The sequence below is a fragment of the Salmo salar genome, chromosome ssa09, assembly GCF_905237065.1.
Source record: "Salmo salar chromosome ssa09, Ssal_v3.1, whole genome shotgun sequence".
NCBI lineage: Eukaryota > Metazoa > Chordata > Actinopteri > Salmoniformes > Salmonidae > Salmo > Salmo salar.
The window spans coordinates 39,740,038-39,761,026 of NC_059450.1; the positions used below are offsets into that span (position 1 = coordinate 39,740,038).

The following is a 20,989-nucleotide window of genomic DNA, read 5'->3' on the forward strand; positions in this document are numbered from 1 at the left end:
CACATGGTGATGTCACCATGGAAGGCCAAAATTCCCTCTCACCAAAACAGGCTGAAATTTCAGGCGGCCTTTTCAAAGAGCTCTTACACTAAAAGGGCATTATCATCATTTTCAAAAGGTCACAGCATTATTCCAATCTCATAGTGTGGAAATATATATAAAACACAAGAAAATCTTGTTTTTGACTGCACTGGGCCTTTAAGGTCTGAAGAGAGGGAAGAAAGGAGGGAGGCTGGGTCCCAGTCCTTGTTCATTAGAGCTGTGTTTGGAGGGCTGCACTCAGAGGGGGAACTACATCTGAACCTGACAGCTACACTGTGGTGAATAGCTCAAAAGATTCAAAAATCTGGGAGAAAGTGCCAAGAAGACAGGAGTCTAAGGTTGTGAGTGTCTGACAGTAGATAAGCCAAAGAGAGAGAGAGAGAAACTTTGAAGATGACACCTGCCCGTTTGGTGTTAGGCTGGTTCCTGCTCGCTGTGAGGACAGTCAACTCTGCTGTGTATCTGGACCCTGAGGAAGAGGGTGAGTTCAGTTCACTTCAACACCACTGGGATCCAACTACTAGAGGGTTGCTATAATACCGTTTTTCCCCAAAAAATTCCGGTTGCAGGATTTCTGGAATAAGCAGGGAATACGCTGAGAGAATCCTCCAAGCTGGAATTCTTTTCAACCAAGCTTTTTGATAAACAAATTAATTTTGGGGACGTTTTCAGGAATTTTGCAACCCTATTCGTGAGCAAATGTCAAGTTGAACATCTGTTTTTGAACTGTTTGTTGATGTGGGTTTAATGTTTGATGGATTTTTTTCAACAATAAGATCCAATAAATCTAGAGATCACATGTATTACAGAAGCATACCAGAAGCAGCATGTTGTCACAGGAGAAACTGGAGTTTGTGATGAAACATGTAGGAGAATGGAATCTATAGATTTAACCTTGCCGTAACAATACTGATATTGTCACATGCTGTGTGGCATAGAACATTCTTAAACAACTGCCCTTATAATAACGGTATAGGTTTACATATTGATACATTTAAAACTCCATTTAACAGATTTAATGCCATCTCATATTACGTTATGATATTTCACATGTGATTTCATGTTCTGTGATTTCATGTGATGTGATTTAATTTGATCTAATTTTATGTTCTGTGATTTCATGTTCTGTGACTTCATGTCAGGGTCAGGGGGACAGGATGTATTTGTAGTCCCTCTGACTCCTTCCTCTCGCCTAGAGCTGAATGAAACTGTCCTCTGCACCAATGACCTGATGGAGGTGGTCATTCCCAGTGCCTTCTTCCTCAACAATGTGCCACCCGTTTATGTAAGTTCTGTTTCACCTAGAATTAATATTTCTTTATAATACAGCTTACTTACCATTAATCTACTGTTACATTTGGTATTAAAGATTACTGCCTGTGTGCTGTGATGTGCTGTGTCATATTGTGCAATATATTGCTCTAGTAATCTCAATACCCAAAACCAAATCACCATTTTAATATTAGGCTGTCACGTGGGTCTACTGCAACTCTCTAGTAATCCCCTCTCTTAGGTCTGGGATTTGCACCTAAATGACCCGGAATGCCGTGGTGTTGAGATTGGAGATGACTATGTCTTCAGCATCAAGACTAATCTCTCTGACTGTGGGACGATCATGGTAAGACTGAGTTTTTCCCTTTGGACATGCCCTTTCATTTCAGGGGCATTGCAATTCTGTAATAATTGCTTTGGAAGATTTACATTTACTTGTGTACGCCAACTATGAAGGATTTAAATCTGTGAAGTAAACAAAGTAGTAACCTTTGTCATTCAGAGCTACCCAGACAAAGTAGAAAGACATTAGTACCAGGAACATAGAGATAAACTACAGTTGGGATTCCTTTCACCAATCACATAAAATCCCCATCAAAGTAAATTACCTAATTTTACGATGCACTTCTGTTTTACTGAGCTCTGGCCTCCTGTCTGGTGTAGTATTGTAGAACCTCCCTGCACTAGTTTGTGTGTGCTAAATAGGAGTTTGGATAGACGCAATGCTTAAAATGACTAGCATAAATAACACCTCTTGTTTTCCTTTATAAATTACATATACATTCACTGGCCAGTTCATTAGGTACACCCATCTAGTACCGGATCGGATCCCCCTTTGCCTCCAGAACAGCCTGAACTTTTCAAGGCATGGATTCTACAAGGTTTCGGAAATGTTCCACAAGGATGATGGTCCATGCTGACGCGATGGCATCATGCAGTTGCTGCAGATTGGACTGAGGTACATTCATGCTGCAAATAGCCTGTTCCATCTCATCCCAAAGATGCTCTATTTGTTTCGGTCAGCAACAATGTTCAGATACACTGTGGCGTTCAATTGTTGCTCAGTTGGTATCAAGGGACCTAACGTGTGCCAGGAAACATTCCCCACACCATTACACCACCACCACCAGCTTGTACCGTTGAGTCCAGGCAGGATGAGTCCATGGTCTCATGCTGCTTAAGCCAAATCCTGACTCTGCCATCAGTATGACGCAACAGGAACTGGGATTCGTCGGACCAGGCGATGTTTTTCCACTCCTCTATAGTCCAGTTTGGTGGTCGCGTGCCCACTGTAGATCGCGGTCTGGCCGTCTGCTGCAATAGCCCTTCCTTTAGAAGGACCGATGAGTTGTACGTTCTGAGATTCCGTTCTGCACACCACTGTTGTACTGAGCCGTTATTTGTCTGTTTGTGGCCAGCCTGTTAGCTTGCACCATTCTTGCCGTTCTCCTTCGACCTCTCATCAACGAGCTGCTGCTGACTGGATGTTTTGTGTTTGTCTCACCATTTTCTGTAAACCATAGACACTGTCGTGCGTGAAAAGCCCAGGAGGTCGCCCGTTTCTGAGATACTGGAACCTGCACGCCTGGCACCAACGATCATATCACGCTCAAAGTCGCTTAGGTCACTCGTTTTGCCCCCTCCAATGTTCAGTTGAACAATAATTTAATGACTCCATGCCTTTCTGGCTGCTTTATATAGAAAGTCACATGACTCACTGTCTGTAAGAGCAGACCATTTTTGTTAATGGGGTGGTGTACCTAATAAACAGGCTGGTGAGTGTAGACCTCAGATATCAGCTTCCTGCACTGTAATAATCTTGTAATCTGTAGAACGAGAGAGGGAGAGACACACAGAGAGAGAGAGAGAGTAAGAGAGTGAGACAGAGAAAGGAAAGAGGGAGGGATAAGTAGCCTATATGAAAATGGGTGTCGTTCGTCCCAAGAGCTACTAGACTTTATTCAAAGCAGCAAGGATGGGTGGGAGCTTAAAGCTCTAAATTATCAGGGTTGACATAGAAATGAGGAGCGTGTTTTCAGACCTGCTGAATAGCCAAGCAATAAATCTTTTTTTTTTTTTTGTAAGATTTTATTTTGGTTTTCAGACAATAGACAAGAACAATAGACAATTTAACAATTCATAGACATGGATCCACTAAACTAGACATGACGTTGGCTAGGATTTAACGCCCAACCTTCAACATAAAGAAAAAAAGACGAATACATTTCAACAACCATTAATGACATCATATTTGCTCAGACCTGTTCCCACTGTATCGACACCTATGTTGTTTGTTCTCATAATAACATACTGTTTTCACTTTTCATCCATTGGTTATTTCTAGTGCTTTCATTTTATGGCACACTGCTTCAAATTGTTCTATTTAGTTTATTTCTGTAGCCCGCATTTTTTCAATAATACTGCATTTGATTCATCCAATGTCTTAATGATGGAGGATCTGATCATTCTATTTCTAGTTAATAAGTATAATCAATTTTTATTTTCAAAATGATTGACGAGAAAAGGATTGTCCAACACAGTGGGTATCTCACCGCACGTTCGGCTGCCATGTCTTGAAAAATGCAGATAGACGGATTAAAAGGTATTTTTAAATTGTAAAACTTCTGAAAGCCAACTGTCTACCGCGAACCATAACTTTTGGAATTTATAGCACTCCTAGAAGGCATGAAATATTGAGTCATTGTTTGTTTTACACTTAAGACATGACTGCCGTTGTGCTGTAGAATTTGTGGATTTTCTCTTGTATATTGCATTTTGTACATTATTTTATACTGGATTAAGCATACATTGAACTGTAATTTTGTTAAGTTATAATACACTCCCTCCATCTTGTGCCAACACCAGTTCTTTTTAGGTCTTGGTTCCAATAGTATATTTTTGTTCTAAGAGATTGCCAGTAGGATAGGCTTTCTGCAAGGTTTAGTATATATTACCTAACATATAGTATCCTTTTTGGACTCAAATAGGATTCCCTCAACAAACGATTTCAGATAGAAATTGTATGGTATAAAACTTGTAAGTTACATGTATTTGAAAATGTCTACATTGGTCACTCCAAATTGCTTATTAATTCTGTCATGGAAATAATTGTATATTACCCAAGAAGTAATTTATGGTTTCTATACCTTTAGTTTTCCATGTGGGCCAATTTATTGGTGAATTCTGAAAAGCTATCCAAGGATTTTTCCATAGGGGTGTGTTTTTAGGGAGTGATATTGGTTCTTGTAGAATCCATTGAATTCTTAACCAGGTTATTAGCTTTATCCATTCAAAATAGACACATTAAAAGATTCTGGGGATGAAAATGTGCATCTTCAATATGGAGGCTACCCATTGTTTCTCTTTTGTGCATTTAACAATATGTCGCAAGTACTGTATACAATTCCAAGGTTAAAATCACCCTCAGAGATTTCCTTTTCCTTTGGTCCACTTTGTATTCCCGCCGTTTATAATCCCTCCCAGCCCGGTCTCATACAGTGGCAGCAGTACCACAGCTCTTTTAACTTTGGTGTGGTTTAAATCTGTACTTAAGACCATGACTGTCAATGTGATGCTTGCTTAGAATGCACAGAGGCATTTCTTGTAAAGCGAGCGGAATGTTAACACTGTGGGGGGATCTCTCCCTTGCTCTACCCTCGCAGTAGTTTTACAAGGTTCCAGCCCTAGTGAAAGTTTTAAGCCTGCTTTGCATTTGGGATTAGAAGCTGATTGGGAAAAGGAGGGAATGCCATAGTTAAGAAACACTCCTTCGTTTCACCTTGTGAGGTAGGAACAGACCCTCTTAAACCTCTTGAACCCCACTGACAGGACCGGAGAGGTACAGGCAGGACCGGAGAGGTACAGCCAGGACCAGAGAGGTACAGCCAGGACCAGAGAGGTACAGCCAGGACCAGAGAGGTACAGACAGGAAGGGAGAGGTACAGACAAGACCGGAGAGGTACAGACAGGACGGGAGAGGTACAGACAGGACTGGAGTGGTACAGACAGGACCGGAGTGATACAGACAGGACCGGAGAGGTACAGACAGGACCGGAGAGGTACAGACAGGACCGGAGAGGTACAGACAGGACGGGAGAGGTACACAGAGGATCAGAGAGGTACACAGAGGACCAGAGAGGTACACAGAGGACCAGAGAGGTACACAGAGGACTAGAGAGGTACACAGACAGGACGGAAGAGGTGCACAGACAGGACGGAAGAGGTACACAGACAGGACGGGAGAGGTACACCGACAGGACGGGAGAGGTACACAGACAGGACCGGAGAGGTACACAGACAGGACCAGAGAGGTACACAGACAGGACGGAAGAGGTACACAGACAGGACAGGGAGAGGTACACAGACAGGACCGGAGAGGTACACAGACAGGACGGGAGAGGTACACAGACAGGACCAGAGAGGTACACAGACAGGACCAGAGAGGTATACAGACAGAACCAGAGAGGTACACAGACAGAACCAGAGAGGTACACAGATCGGACCAGAGAGGGACACAGACAGGACCAGAGAGGTACAGACAGGACCAGAGAGGTACAGACAGGACCAGAGAGGTACAGACAGGACCGGAGAGGTACAGACAGGACGGGAGAGGTACAGACAGGACGGGAGAGGTACACAGAGGACCAGAGAGGTACACAGAGGACCAGAGAGGTACAGACAGGACCGGAGAGGTACAGACAGGACGGGAGAGGTACACAGAGGACCAGAGAGGTACACAGAGGACCAGAGAGGTACAGACAGGACCAGAGAGGTACAGACAGGACCAGAGAAGTACAGACAGGACCGGAGAGGTACAGACAGGACGGGAGAGGTACAGACAGGACGGGAGAGGTACACAGAGGACCAGAGAGGTACACAGAGGACCAGAGAGGTACAGACAGGACCGGAGAGGTACAGACAGGACGGGAGAGGTACACAGAGGACCAGAGAGGTACACAGAGGACCAGAGAGGTACAGACTGGACCAGAGAGGTTAGTAGGTGGGAATGTACTTGAAAAGTGAAATGATCTAACTAGAAATAAATTGAATTTGAAGGTCTTATCGCCCATTATCATTGTGGTCTCTGTCTGTCAAATTGCATACAATATGAGTTTGTTAATGAACCATTTATAAGAACCCAAGGTCAGTGAGCAGTTTTCCTACAGAGTAATTAAGACATTAGTTTCTCTCTGTCCCAAATGGCACCCTACCCGCAATATACAGTAGTGCACTACTTTTGACCAGAGCCCTATGGGCCCATGTTCAACAGTAGTGCACTATATAGGGAATAGTGAGACATTTGAGGCAGACCGTCTGTGGGCCAAACATAGTGAGTGGTAGGCCCAATGGGGGCAATATATACCCTGGTGTTGTTAAGTCTGGACAGTAAGGCCAAGGGTCAATTCATCCTTCTCAATGGTCATGGGACCAGTACTCCTTTTGCCCACAACACGGATCTGAGCACAACCCTGGCACACCTTATCATCTAACCCCTCTTTATAGTTTCTGCCTACTAAACATTTCCACTGTAATAATCACACATTCTTCAGTCACAGAAAACCACAGGGTTGCTGCCTACTGTACATAGAGGCTCTGTTTGGGGAAAGTGTCATCTTGGAACCCAGAACCAAATCTTGCGTGGACTGGCCAGCTGCTCAATTTGACATTTATGTTAACAGTCTTGTCACACGAGACTAAGGAAAGAGTTTGCTAGAGAAGAATGGCTTTTAATAATGTAATAATATATACCATTTAGCAGATGCTTTTATCCAAAGTGACTTACAGCATACGTGCATACAGGCATTTGGTGAATGTAGCAGGGTTTGTGATGAGAATGGTGTTCATTGACTACATACAGCTCAGTGTTCAACAACATAGTCCCCTCCAAGCTCATCACCCTGCTTGGGACCCTGGGACTGACACCCTCCCTCTGCAACTGGATCCTGAACTTCCTGACGGACAGACCCCAGGTGGTGACGGTAGGCAACAACATCTCCGCCATGCTGGCCCTCAGGGGTGTGTGCTTAGTCTCCTCCTGTACTCCCTGTTCACCAACGACTGAGTGGCCGCGCACGACTCCAACACTGACGACACGATGATGGTAGGCCTGATCACTGACGGCAATGAGAAGGCCTACAGGGAGGTCAGAGACATAGTGAGGTTCTAGGACAACCTCTCCCTCAATGTTAGTAAGACCAAGGAGTTGATCGTGGACTACAGGTGAAAGAGGGGAGAGCACGCCCTCACCCACATCGACGGGGCTGTAGTGGAGCAGGTTGAGAGCTTCAAGTTCCTTGGCGTCAACATCACTAAGAACTTAACATGGTCCACACACACCCACACAGTTGTGAAGAGGGCACGGCAGCGCCACTTCCCCCTCAGGAGGCAGAAAAGAATGGGCATGGGCCCTCATATCCTCAAAAGCATCTTGACTGGCTGCATCACCGCCTGGTATGGCAAATGTACCACACTTGACTGCAAAGCACTACAGAGGATGGTGCGGACAGCCCAGTACATCACATGGGCCGAGCTCCCTGCGACCCAGGACCTCTACATCAGGCGGTGTCAGAGGAAGGTCCTAAAAACTCTGCTACCGTCTGGCAAATGGTACCGGAGCATCAGCTCTTGGATCAACAGGCTCCATGACAGCTTCTACCCCCCCAAGCCATAAGACTGCTAAATAACCAGACTGCTAAATAACCAGACTGCTAAATAACCAGACTGCTAAATAACCAGACTGCTAAATAACCAGACTGCTAAATAACCAGACTGTTAGATAACCAGACTGCTAAATAACCAGACTGCTAAATAACCAGACTGCTAAATAACCAGACTGTTAGATAACCAGACTGCAAAATAACCAGACTGCTAAATAACCAGACTGCTAAATAACCAGACTGCTAAATAACCAGACTGTTAGATAGTCAATTAATGGTACCCAAACTATCTGCACTGACTCTATCTTGCACTGACCGTACGCACACTCACTAGACTATACACTGAGTGTACCAAGCATTAGGAACACTTTCTTACTGAAGAGTTGCCCTCAGAACAGCCTCAATTTGTCAGGTCATGGACTCTACAAGGTGTTGAAAGCTTTCCACAGGGATGCTGGCCCATGTTGACTCCAATGCTTCCCACAAATGTGTCAAGTCGGCTGGATGTCCTTTGGGTGGTGGACCATTCTTGATACACACAGGAAACTGCTGAGCGTGAAAAACTCATCAGTGTTGCAGTTCTTGACATAAACCGGTGCGCCTGGCACCTACTACCACACCCCGTTCAAAGGCGCTTAAGTATTTTGTCTTGCCCATTCACCCTCTGAATGCCACACATGCACTATTCATGTCTCAATTGTCTCAAGGCTTCTTTAACCTGTCTCTTCCCATTCATCTACACTGAATGAAGTCAATAAGGGATCAAAACTTTGACCTGGATTCACATGTACCTCTATGTCATGGAATGAGCAGGTGTCTTAATATTTAGTACACTCAGTGAATATACACATTACACACAAACTTTTACACGCATAACTTGCTGCTGCTACTCTGTTTTCTTTATTTTACTCTTATTATTATCTATCCCGATGCCTATTCACTTTACCCTGCCTTCATGTAAATATCTACCTCAAATACCTTATTTTTATCAATCCTGATGTCTAGTAACTTTACCCTGCCTTCATGTAAATATCTACCTCAAATATCTTATTATTAGTAGTATCTATCCTGATGTCTAGTAACTTTACCCTGCCTTCATGTAAATATCTACCTCAAATATCTTATTATTATTAGTATCTATCCTGATGTCTAGTAACTTTACCCTGCCTTCATGTACATATCTACCTCAAATATCTTATTATTAGTAGTATCTATCCTGATGTCTAGTAACTTTACCCTGCCTTCATGTACATATCTACCTCAAATACTTCATGCCTCTGCACATTGATGTGGTACTGATAATCTCTGCATATAGCTCCACATTGATCTGGTACTCTCTGTATATAGCTCCACATTGATCTGGTACTCTCTGTATATAGCTCCACATTGATCTGGTACACTGTATATAGCTCCACATTGATCTGGTACTGATAACCTCTGTGTGTAGCTCCACATTGATCTGGTACTCTCTGTATATAGCTCCACATTGATCTGGTACTCTCTGTATATAGCTCCACATTGACGTGGTACTCTCTGTATATAGCTCCACATTGATCTGGTACTCTCTGTATATAGCTCCACATTGACGTGGTACTCTCTGTATATAGCTCCACATTGATCTGGCACTCTCTGTATATAGCTCCACATTGATCTGGCACTCCCTGTATATAGCTCCACATTGACGTGGTACTGACACTCTCTGTATATAGCTCCACATTGATCTGGTACTGGTACTCCCTGTATATAGCTCCACATTGATCTGGTACTGGTACTCCCTGTATATTGTTCCACATTGATCTGGTACTCCCTGTAGAAAGCTCCACATTGATCTGGTACTGGTACTCCCTGTATATTGTTCCACATTGATCTGGTACTCCCTGTATAAAGCGCCACATTGATGTGGTACTGGTACTCCCTGTATATAGCTCCACATTGATCTGGTACTGGTACTCCTGTATAAAGCTCCACATTGATGTGGTACTGGTACTTCCTGTATATAGCTCCACATTGATGTGGTACTGATACTCCCTGTATATAGCTCCACATTGATCTGGTACTCTCTGTATATAGCTCCACATTGACCTGGTACTGATAATCTCTGTATATAGCTCCACATTGATCTGGTACTCTCTGTATATAGCTCCACATTGATCTGGTACTCTCTGTATATAGCTCCACATTGATCTGGTACTCCCTGTATATTGCTCCACATTGATCTGGTACTCCCTGTATATAGCTCCACATTGATGTGGTACTGGTACTCTCTGTATATAGGTCAACATTGATCTGGTATTTCCTGTATATAGCTCCACATTGATCTGGTACTCTCTGTATATAGCTCCACATTGATCTGGTACTCCCTGTATATTGCTCCACATTGATCTGGTACTCCCTGTATATTGCTCCACATTGATCTGGTACTCCCTGTATATAGCTCCACATTGATCTGGTACTCCCTGTATATAGCTCCACATTGATCTGGTACTCCCTGTATATAGCTCCACATTGATGTGGTACTGGTACTCTCTGTATCTAGGTCAACATTGATCTGGTACTGATAATCTCTGTATGTAGCTCCACATTGATCTGGTACTCTCTGTATATAGGTCAACATTGATCTGGTATTTCCTGTATATAGCTCCACATTGATCTGGTACTCCCTGTATATAGCTCCACATTGATCTGGTAGTCCCTGTATATAGCTCCACATTGATCTGGTACTCTCTGTATATAGCTCCACATTGATCTGGTACTGACACCCTCTGTATATAGCTCCACATTGATCTGGTACTGGTACTCCCTGTATATAGCTCCACATTGATCTGGTACTGGTACTCTCTGTATATAGCTCCACATTGATCTGGTACTCCCTGTATATAGCTCCACATTGATCTGGTACTCCCTGTATATAGCTCCACATTGATCTGGTACTCCCTGTATATAGCTCCACATTGATCTGGTACTGGTACTTCCTGTATATAGCTCCACATTGATCTGGTACTGGTACTTCCTGTATATAGCTCCACATTGATCTGGTACTGGTACTTCCTGTATATAGCTCCACATTGATCTGGTACTGGTACTTCCTGTATATAGCTCCACATTGATCTGGTACTGGTACTTCCTGTATATAGCTCCATTCTTGTGTGTTGTATTTTATTACTATTTGTATTATTATTTGTAGCCCTTTCCTGTAGTCAAATGACCTCGTGGACTCATGGGTGGAATGTATATTTTTCATTATTTCATAAATAGTAAACATTATTTGAAAAAAAACCCTCCTTAAATCTGGTGTTTCTATGTCAAACTGTTTTGTTATATTTCAGTCTTCTGTGATATATATAAAGTGTAATATTGGGATGCAAACAAAAATGAATACATTTCAACTCTATATCTGACCTGGTACAGGTGTCTTCTGTTTTAAAGCCCATAACCATGTGTGTGAGGTGGATACTTTTGTTTCAAAGTAGATTTGTTTAAAACTACCAAGAAACACTGTGTGAGCCTGATTTAGCCCACTGCAGTTAAAGGTTAAACTGTGCGTCTTTGGGAAGGTCTTGTAAGCAAGCATTTGATGGTAAAGTCTACACAAGTTGTATTCAAATTTTATTATATTTGTGTTGCGTATGTCATGGTTATCAATCTCCAGTTACTTCCTAAGTGACTCATTTAGCTGTGGAATAATGTACCAAGCCAGCCAGTACATCACGTTTGTCTGACTGATAGACTTATAGGTCTGCCCTCATAACCTTCATGTTTCCTTGACACTGTTGTTTTTCTGACGTCCTTCTAGGCATCAGATGATACACATATTATGTTCATAAACACCATACGCAACAACGATTTGGATGTCGTCACATGGAACTACATCAACATCACGTTCGTCTGCCGTTACCCAATAAACTACATGGTACAGCAGCCCAATGGGGAAAACATGATCCGAGTGGATGTCAAGTAAGATATCTAGCTAAGGTTTAAAAAATCACATTTGGTAATAGGTTTACATTACGAGTTCACTAACACATGATTTAAACTTTAATTTACGATTGTTCACACAGTCTTTATTGACCAAAGGATCTTATCTAAAAGAGGATGTTTTATGTTCTATGTGGTGCTTACAGTTTGTAGAAAACATCGATCCAATCACCTTTAAGATCTCGGTTGGATGATTCTAACTTCCACTAAAGTCGAATTTTCACTTTAGTCATTCGTGTCAAAAAATGTGACTTTATTGGAAATTAGGATTCGTCCCTCTAACTTTAACTCGAGCACTGCACCTATACATCTGTACTATTCTCTCCAGGACCATCACTCTGAACACAGAAGATGGGAACTTCTCTGTGTCCATGCTGCTTTATAAAGATGAAGACTTTGAGGACAAGTGGACCACTGTGCCCTCCCTGACCCTGGACGACAACATCTACGTTAAAGTGTTGATGGTAAAGATCACCATGTGATTTCTTTCTGTTTGATTCAGTGTCATGTACTGTATCTGTTATCTGTTGTATATTGCAACCACACTCGGCACCATCACACGGTCTTCTTAGGAATGGTGTTGTTGAAATATGAAATCAGAGCTGATCATGTAAAGATAACTAGCCTAACTAAATATCTGCTGGTTACTGGAAGTACCAACAAATGCGTTACCGAATTTGAATGATCCATAACAGACCCTATAATCTGTAGAAGCTTACTGTGTCTGAGACATTTGTGCTTCTTGTTGGATAAAGATAAGCACCTTTAGTGAATGTTGAGCTGAATGACCAGTCTTTGGCATCCTATTCCCTATATAGTGCATGACTTTTGACCAGGGCACATTGGGCACTACATAGGGAATAGGGTACCATTTGGGATATAACCCCAGTCTTTAGTCCTGACCATACACATACAGTACTTGTCAAGTAGGGCGTTGCCGGCAGGTAGCTTAGTGGTTACGAGACTTTGGGCCAGTAACCGAAAGGTCGCTGGTTCGAATCCCCGAGCAGCCTAGGTGAAAATCTGTCATTGTGCCATTGAGCAAGGAACTTAACCCTAATTGCTCCTATAAGTCACTCTGGATAAGAGCATCTACTAAATTACTCAAATGTAAAATGAAAATTATATTGGACACTAGACCTTGTGGGCAGCTAATCAACTACTCAGTCTGTGACAGACTGGACAGTAATGTGAGTGCTGCTGCTCTTGATCCTCTCTACTCTCTGCTGTTATCACTGCTCTGACCCCTGCCTCTCTGTTGTTATCACAGGCTGCTACCACTGCTCTGACCCCCTACCTCTCTGTTGTTATCACAGTCTGTTATCACTGCTCTGACCCCCTGCCTCTCTGTTGTTATCACAGGCTGCTACCACTTCTCTGACCCCCTGCCTCTCTGTTGTTATCACAGTCTGTTATCACTGCTCTGACCCCCTGCCTCTCTGCTGTTATCACAGGCTGTTATCACTGTTCTGACCCCCTGCCTCTCTGCTGTTATCACAGGCTGTTATCACTGCTCTGACCCCCTGCCTCTTTGTTGTTATCACAGTCTGCCATCACCTCTCTGACCCCCTGCTTCTATCATTTCTCTGACCCCCTGCCTCTATCACTGCTCTGCATATTAACTACAACTTGGACTCTAGTTCTCTCCCTCTCTATTTCTCCCCACAGTATCTCTATCCTCAATTCAATTCAATGCAAAGGGCTTTATTGGCATGGGAAACATGTTTATATTGCCAAAGGAAGTGAAATAGATAATAAATAAAGATTAAATGATCAGAAGTGAACAGTAAACCTTACACTCACAAAAGTTTCAAAAGAATATAGACATTTCAAATGCTATGGCCATGTACAGTGTTTTAACAATGTACAAATAGTTGAAGTATAAAAGGGGGCAGACGTTTTGATCAAGAGAGACCTTAAGAAAATATGTACATTTTCTCTAACACTAAACATACAAATATGTATTTTATAAGGAAGGTGAAATCTTACACTTAGTCATTTTATAATTTGATTATGCTGTATTTAGAAAGCATATCAGTAATTTCCAACCTTATTCATACAGTTTTGTTGAATAAGAAATACATCAAATTTTCATATTTGTACTGTATACTTGAGCTTGTGTCCTTAAAAGTGACTACACCTCAGCAATGTAAAACTATTTTTACCAGAAAGGTGAGATTTTAACCTTTCTTTGAGTATGCCGCATTACTAGTTATTGTTTTTGGCCCTCTCATGATAAATAATTACTTTTGGAGATTACGTAGATTACATTTTCGATTACATTTAACTGGTATCCACCCATCTGCACTGGATTTAACAAGTGACATCAATAAGGGATCATAGCTTTCACATGGATTCACCTGGCCAGTCTATGTCATGGAAAGAGTAGGTGTTCTTAATAAACCAATTACTGTAGTAGGGACATTTGGGCAGTCTTGACACAACATTTTGAACAGATATGCAATGGTTCATTGGATCAGTCTTAAACGTTGCACATACACTGCTGCCATCTAGTGCCTGGGCTGGAATAATACAATGTGGCCTTTCTCTTGCATTTCAAAGACGATGGTATAAAAAAAAATTACAAAAATATGGATTTTTTTTCTTTGTATTATCTTTTACCAGATCTAATGTGTTATATTCTCCTACATTAATTTCACATTGCCACAAACTTCAAAGTGTTTCCTTTCAAATGGTATCAAGAATATGCATATCCTTGCTTCAGGTCCTGAGCTACAGGCAGTTAGATTTGGGTATGTCATTTTAGAAGACAATTGAAAAAAAGGGTTGGATCCTTTTGAATACTCAGTGTAGTTTGTACTTCACTGGTTGCCCTTTTCATGTAGCAACAGCTCACACATCTTGCTGCTGTGATGGCACGCTTTGGTATTTCACCTAATATACAGTCGTGGCCAAAAGGTTTGAGAATGACACAAATACAAATATAAAGTTTGCTGCCTCAGTTTGTATGATGGCAATTTGCATATACTCCAGAATGTTATGAAGAGTGATCAGATGAATTGCAATTAATTGCAAAGTCCCTCTTTGCCATGCAAATGAACTTAATCCCCAAAAAACATTTCCACTGCATTTCAGCCCTGCCACAAAAGGACCAGCTGACATCATGTCAGTGATTCTCTCGTTAACACAGGTGTGAGTGTTGACGAGGACAAGGCTGGAGATCACTCTGTCATACTGATTGAGTTCGAATAACAGACCGGAAGCTTCAAAAGGAGGGTGGTGCTTTGAATCATTGTTCTTCCTCTGTCAACCATGGTTACCTGCAAGGAAACATGTGCCGTCATCATTGCTTTGCACAAAAAGAGCTTCACAGGCAAGGATATTGCTGCCAGTAAGATTGCAACTAAATCGACCATTTATCGGATCATCAAGAACTTCAAGGAGAGCGGTTCAATTGTTGTGAAGAAGGCTTCAGGGTGTCCAAGAAAGTCCAGCAAGAGCCAGGACCATCTAAAGTTGATTCAGCTGCGGGGTTGGGGCACCACCAGTACAGAGCTTGCTCAGGAATGGCAGCAGGCAGGTGTGAGTGCATCTGCATGCATAGTGAGGCGAAGACGTTTGGAGGATGGCCTGGTGTCAAGAAGGGCAGCAAAGAAGCCACTTCTTTCCAGGAAAAACATCAGGGACAGACTGATATTCTGCAAAAGGTACAGGGATTGGACTGCTGAGGACTGGGGTAAAGTCATTTTCTCTGATGAATCCCCTTTCCGATTGTTACTCACCAGGCTGGGGAGACCCACTGGAGGCCTGGTCCGTGGAGGAGGCACAGGACTGACCAGGATGGGAAACCCACTGGAGGCCTGGTCCTGGGAGGAGGCACATGATAGACCAGGCTGGAGAGACCCACTGGAGGCCTGGTCCAAGGAGGAGGCACAGGATAAACCGGGCTGTGGGGGAGCACTGGAGTTCTGGTCCTTAGCCTTGACACCCTTACTCCAGGCTGAATGCCCACTTTGGCCCGGCACGGGCGGAGAGCAGGCATTGGGCGAACTGAGCCCTCCCAGCGCCCTGGTGACCCAGTGCACAGAGCCGGCGCAGGATAGCCTGGACCGAAACGGCGCACCGGAGACCAGACACGCTGAGCTGGCACAATCCGTCCTGGCTCGATGCCCACTCTCGCATGGCACTTGCGGGGGGCTGGCATGTAGCGCTCCGGGCTATCAACGCGTACTGGGAACACTGTGCGCTTTACCGCATAACACAGTGCCTGACCAGTACTGCGCTGCCTCCTGTAAGCACGGGGAGTTGGCTCAGGTCTCCAACCTGACTCTGCCCCACTCCCCGTGTGCCCCCAATTTTTGGGGCTGCCTCTCGTCGTGCTCCCTCGGCAGGTTGTTGCAGTGGTCAAATAATTGTTCCCATGTCCAGTCAATCCTTGACTCCAAAACCTCCAGCGACCAGGATGCCATTACCTCCCGAGCACGCTGCTTCATCCCCTCCTTGTGCTGCTCCTTCCTCCGCTGCTTGGTCCGTTGTTTGTGGGTGATTCTGTAACGGCCGTCGTCAGAATTAGACCAAGGTGCAGCGGAGGATGTGTTCATCATTAGAATTTTAATATGAAAAAAGAGAACACTTGACAAAAATAAACCAAAGACGACAGCAAAACAGTCCTGTCAGGAAAACGCACTAACAGAAGACAATCACCCACAAAAACCCAAAGGAAAACCAGGCTACTTATGTGTGACTCCCAATCAGCAACAACGAACTACAGCTGTGCCTGATTGGGAGCCACACACACACACACACACACACGGCCCAAAACAAAGAAATACAAAAACATAGAAAAATGAACATAGAACGCCCACCCAATGTAACACCCTGGCCTAACCAAAATAAAGCTCAAAAACCCCTCTCTATGGCCAGGGCGTTACACCTTGCCATAAGGCAAAAGTGATAACTAAGTGGCTCGGGGAACAAAACATCGATATTTTGGGTCCATGGCCAGGAATCTCCCCAGACCTTAATCCCATTGAGAACTTGTGGTCAATCCTCAAGAGGCGGGTGGACAAACAAAAACCCACAAATTCTGACAAACTCCAAGCATTGATTATGCAAGAATGGGCTGCCATCAGTCAGGATGTGGCCCAGAAGTTAATTGACAGCATGCCAGGGCAGATTGCAGAGGTCTTGAAAAAGAAGGGTGTATTGATAATATTGACTTTGCATCAACTTCATGTAATTGTCAATAAAAGCCTTTGACACTTATGAAATGCTTGTAATTATACTTCAGTATTCCATAGTAACATCTGACAAAAATATCTAAAGACACTGAAGCAGCAAACTTTGTGGAAATTAATATTTTTGTCATTCTCAAAACTTTTTGCCACGACTGTACATTTTATTTTTCTAATTCTTTGTGGGTCTGTGTAATCTGAGGGAAATATGTCTCTCTAATATGGTCGTACATTTGACTAGGAGTGGGCACATAGCCTGTCTTCTCTTGAGAGCCAGGTCTGCCTACGTCGGCCTCTCTCAATAAGGCTATGCTCACTGAGTCTGTACATAGTAAAATCTTTCCTTAATTTTGGGTCAGTCACGGTAGTCAGGTATTTTGCCACTGTGTATTCTCTGTTTAGGGACAAATAGCATTCCAGTTTGCTTAGTTTTTTGGTTAGTTTTTTCCAATGTGTCAAGTAATTATCTTTAAGTTTTCTCATGATTTGGTTGAGTCTAATTGTGTTGCTGTTCTGGGGCTCTGTGGGGTCTGTTTGTGTTTGTAAACAGAGCCCTAGGACCAGCTTGCTGATGGGAATCTTCTCCAGGTTCATCTCTCTGTAGGTGATGGCTTTGTTATGATGGTTTGGGAATCACTTCTTTTTAGGTGGTTGTAGAATTTAACGGTTCTTTTCTGGATTTTGATAATTAGCGGGTTTTGTCCTAATTCTGCTCTGCATGCATTTTTGGTGTTTTACTCTCTATCTGTTGACCTGGTCAAAATATTTAATGACTGCAGGCCTGAGTCACCTCTTTATGTGTGTGTGTGTGTGTGTGTGTGTGTGTGTGTGTGTGTGTGTGTGTGTGTGTGTGTGTGTGTGTGTGTGTGTGTGTGTGTGTGTGTGTGTGTGTGTGTGTGTGTGTGTGTGTGTTTGTGTGTCACTGACTGCGGTCCTGGTTTGTCTCGCTCTCACTTAGATACCGGCTCATCTTTTGCTGCGTGTGGAGAGATGCTGGGCTACCCCAACCAACGACCCGTACAGCAACATCCAGTACACCTTCATCAGGGACAGGTCTGTTCAAAGGGAAGTCAAACATTATATCACTGTGTATTATAAGCCCCTCTCACCACATCTTGCTTTAAATTTCATTCTGTTTGATAGAATTCATAAATATGTTATGGAGGCCTATAAAAATGTATATTTTTGTAGTGTCACATTTTCAACCACACTTGACACCAGCACACAGTCCTCTGGGAATGGTGTTGTTGAAATATGAAATAAGAGCTGCTGAATTGCTTAGACAAGAGACCTGGGGGTGACAACTTCAGACCCCTGTCACATGGACCGGGCCCTGTCTGATGCCGCGTTCATGTCATGTCGGAAACGCCAAAATTTCCGACTTGCTTACTTGTGGTAGAAAGATGATATCAGAGTTTCCCACTTGGGAAGTATCAGACTCAACCAATAGGAAGTTCTACGCAAATAACTTACGTTCATTTTAAATCTGAGGTCCCGAGTTTTCAACATGACGTGAACACTGCATCAGCCATATGCATTTCAGCTCAACAACTGTGCATGTCCTTGACAACCAGGAGGTATGTTGTACTGTTAGCAACAGCACAGCAATAACTTGCACAAGGACTTTTGTTCATTACATCTGAGGACAAAACACTTCGGAGGATTTGTCTTGTCATTACAAGAATACTAATGTTAATGTGTTTGCATTCCCATTATGAAAGATGGATATGTCACAATAGCAAAGTTCTCTGCTCTTACATTGGCATGTGTTCAATCAAAACAAGTGACTGTAGATTCTACACCAGTTTTTTTTGTACAAGATGTTGGAATAGTTTACTAGGAATTATAGGGAAATCCATTAAAATTCGGAGTTTTATTAACAAACACATTCTAAAATGTATTATATCTTATTCAACGGTTGCACATGCTGCCTCTGATACGATCCATTGCCTGCTTTGTCTGCCTGCTCTCTCTCGCTTTCTCTGTCGCTCTGTCTCCCTCTGGCTCCCTCTCTTGTTCTCTGGCTGTCTCTCTCTCTTTCTGGCTCTCTTTTTCTGTCTCTCTTTCTCTGACTCCCTCTCTCTCTGACTTCCTCTCTCTCTTTCTCTGACTCCCTCTCTCTCTGACTTCCTCTCTCTCTTTTTCTGGCTCGCTCTCTCTTTTTCTGGCTCGCTCTCTCTTTTTCTGGCTCTCTCTCTTTCTCTGACTCCCTCTCTCTCTGACTTCCTCTCTCTCTTTTTCTGGCTCCCTCTCTCTTTTTCTGGCTCGCTCTCTCTTTTTCTGGCTCTCTCTCTTTCTCTGGCTCTCTCTCGGTCTGTCTCAGCTGCCCCGTTTTGTCAAACGAACCGTTGACAGTGCTGAAGAATGGACAGGGGCCAGAGGCTATGTTCAGGATACAAATGTTCAAGTTCGTGGGCAGCTCTTACAAGGATGTGTTTCTCCACTGCAATGTTCAGATCTGTCACAACACACTTGGGGTCTGTCAGCCTGTGAGTGATCCCTCCCCCCTTTCTTCATAAAGATGATGCCCACTGGCTCGTTCAAACCCTAGTTTATAGCAAGGGCCCACTGCTGTCATAAAATAGACAACAAAACAAACTGATTTTTTAATGTCTATTATTGCAATGAACTTTCATTTTGGAAAATTGAAAACAAAAAGTAAATATGGTAATTAGACTGGGTAATAGTACTGTAATTAAACTATATATATTTGCTTGCTGTACCTTAATATGTCTCCCTAATTTCTATCGTTGATTACTACCCTTCATTTAACAGAACTGTTCTGGTGAGGATAACAATGGGCGGATGAGAAGAGATGTCACTACGGCCCATACAGTATCTTATGGACCAATCAGGCGACGTCTGCCTGAGAGTGACCAACCCAGCCTGAGTAAGTCTCCCAATAAAGGCTCTTTATTTACCATAACCAACATACTGTACTGGGTCATGTTCAGTCGAGATAAAAATGTTGTATTAGAGTGAAACAGTGAGGTACACTACCATTCAAAAGTTTAGGAGGACAAGTACATTAGAGTGTCTAGTTTGAGAAGCAGACGCCTCACAAGTCCTCAACTGGCAGCTTTATTAAATAGTACCTGCAAAACACCAGTCTCAACATCAACAGTGAAGAGGTGACTCCGGTATGCTGGCCTGAACGTTCCAAAATGTTGTGTCCTGCTGAACACACCCCAGCTCATTTATGTTTTCCGTTTTAAAATGGTTTTGCTAAGCGGTGCCCTACTGAATACGTCCCTGCATGTGGCTGACCGAGCTCTTGCCCTGCAGACTCTGGAGGTGTGCCCTCGGTGGAGACCTTTGTCCTGGGAGGCCTACTTGTAGTCCTGCTGCTGTTCACTGGAGTGTTTGGGAGGCTGTGGCTGCGAACCAGACGCTCCTACCCAACACAGGAGGCTCACCTCACCTTATCCAACATACACCACAATTCAGAGGTGGCCCGCTGATCTAACCCAGTAGTTCAAGCAATGAGAACTGATATGAACTGGTGCACGCAGACACAAATTAAAGCATGCACAGGCATGCATGCACACATAAACACACATTACATTTCTGCATAAGGAAAGACGAAAGTATGAATTGACTGTAGTTTGGGGTGTAAATAAAATCTCATTGTAGAAATTAGAGGGATTTTGAAGATGTAAATGAAAACATGTCTCTGCAAGGAGTTTTCTGTGGTTTTTTTTCTAGAGAAAAAATAAAGGTATTTCAAAGAGCTGTTTATGGCGTTTAATTGTAATATTTCGGACCTTTTCAATGTCTATGACAACATATTTCAGTGAGATGTAATATTGTGAGGTTATTGCCCATCTATTTCAGGCGCAGGTCTCTAGC

The 20,989-nt window shown here is 43.2% G+C and overlaps 1 protein-coding gene across 1 annotated transcript; it reads left to right on the top strand.

Annotated features, from left to right (window-relative positions):
• The first annotated feature begins 257 nt into the window (after positions 1-257).
• On the top strand, positions 258-20,874 carry LOC106611339 (pancreatic secretory granule membrane major glycoprotein GP2-like). Its single transcript, XM_014211467.2, has 9 exons — positions 258-523; positions 1,185-1,327; positions 1,556-1,660; positions 11,764-11,924; positions 12,274-12,409; positions 18,099-18,193; positions 19,464-19,629; positions 19,916-20,030; positions 20,426-20,874. The coding sequence occupies exons 1-9, from the start codon at positions 436-438 to the stop codon at positions 20,599-20,601; spliced, it is 1,185 nt and encodes a 394-aa protein (XP_014066942.1). The 5' UTR covers positions 258-435; the 3' UTR covers positions 20,602-20,874.
• The last annotated feature ends 115 nt before the right edge of the window (positions 20,875-20,989 follow it).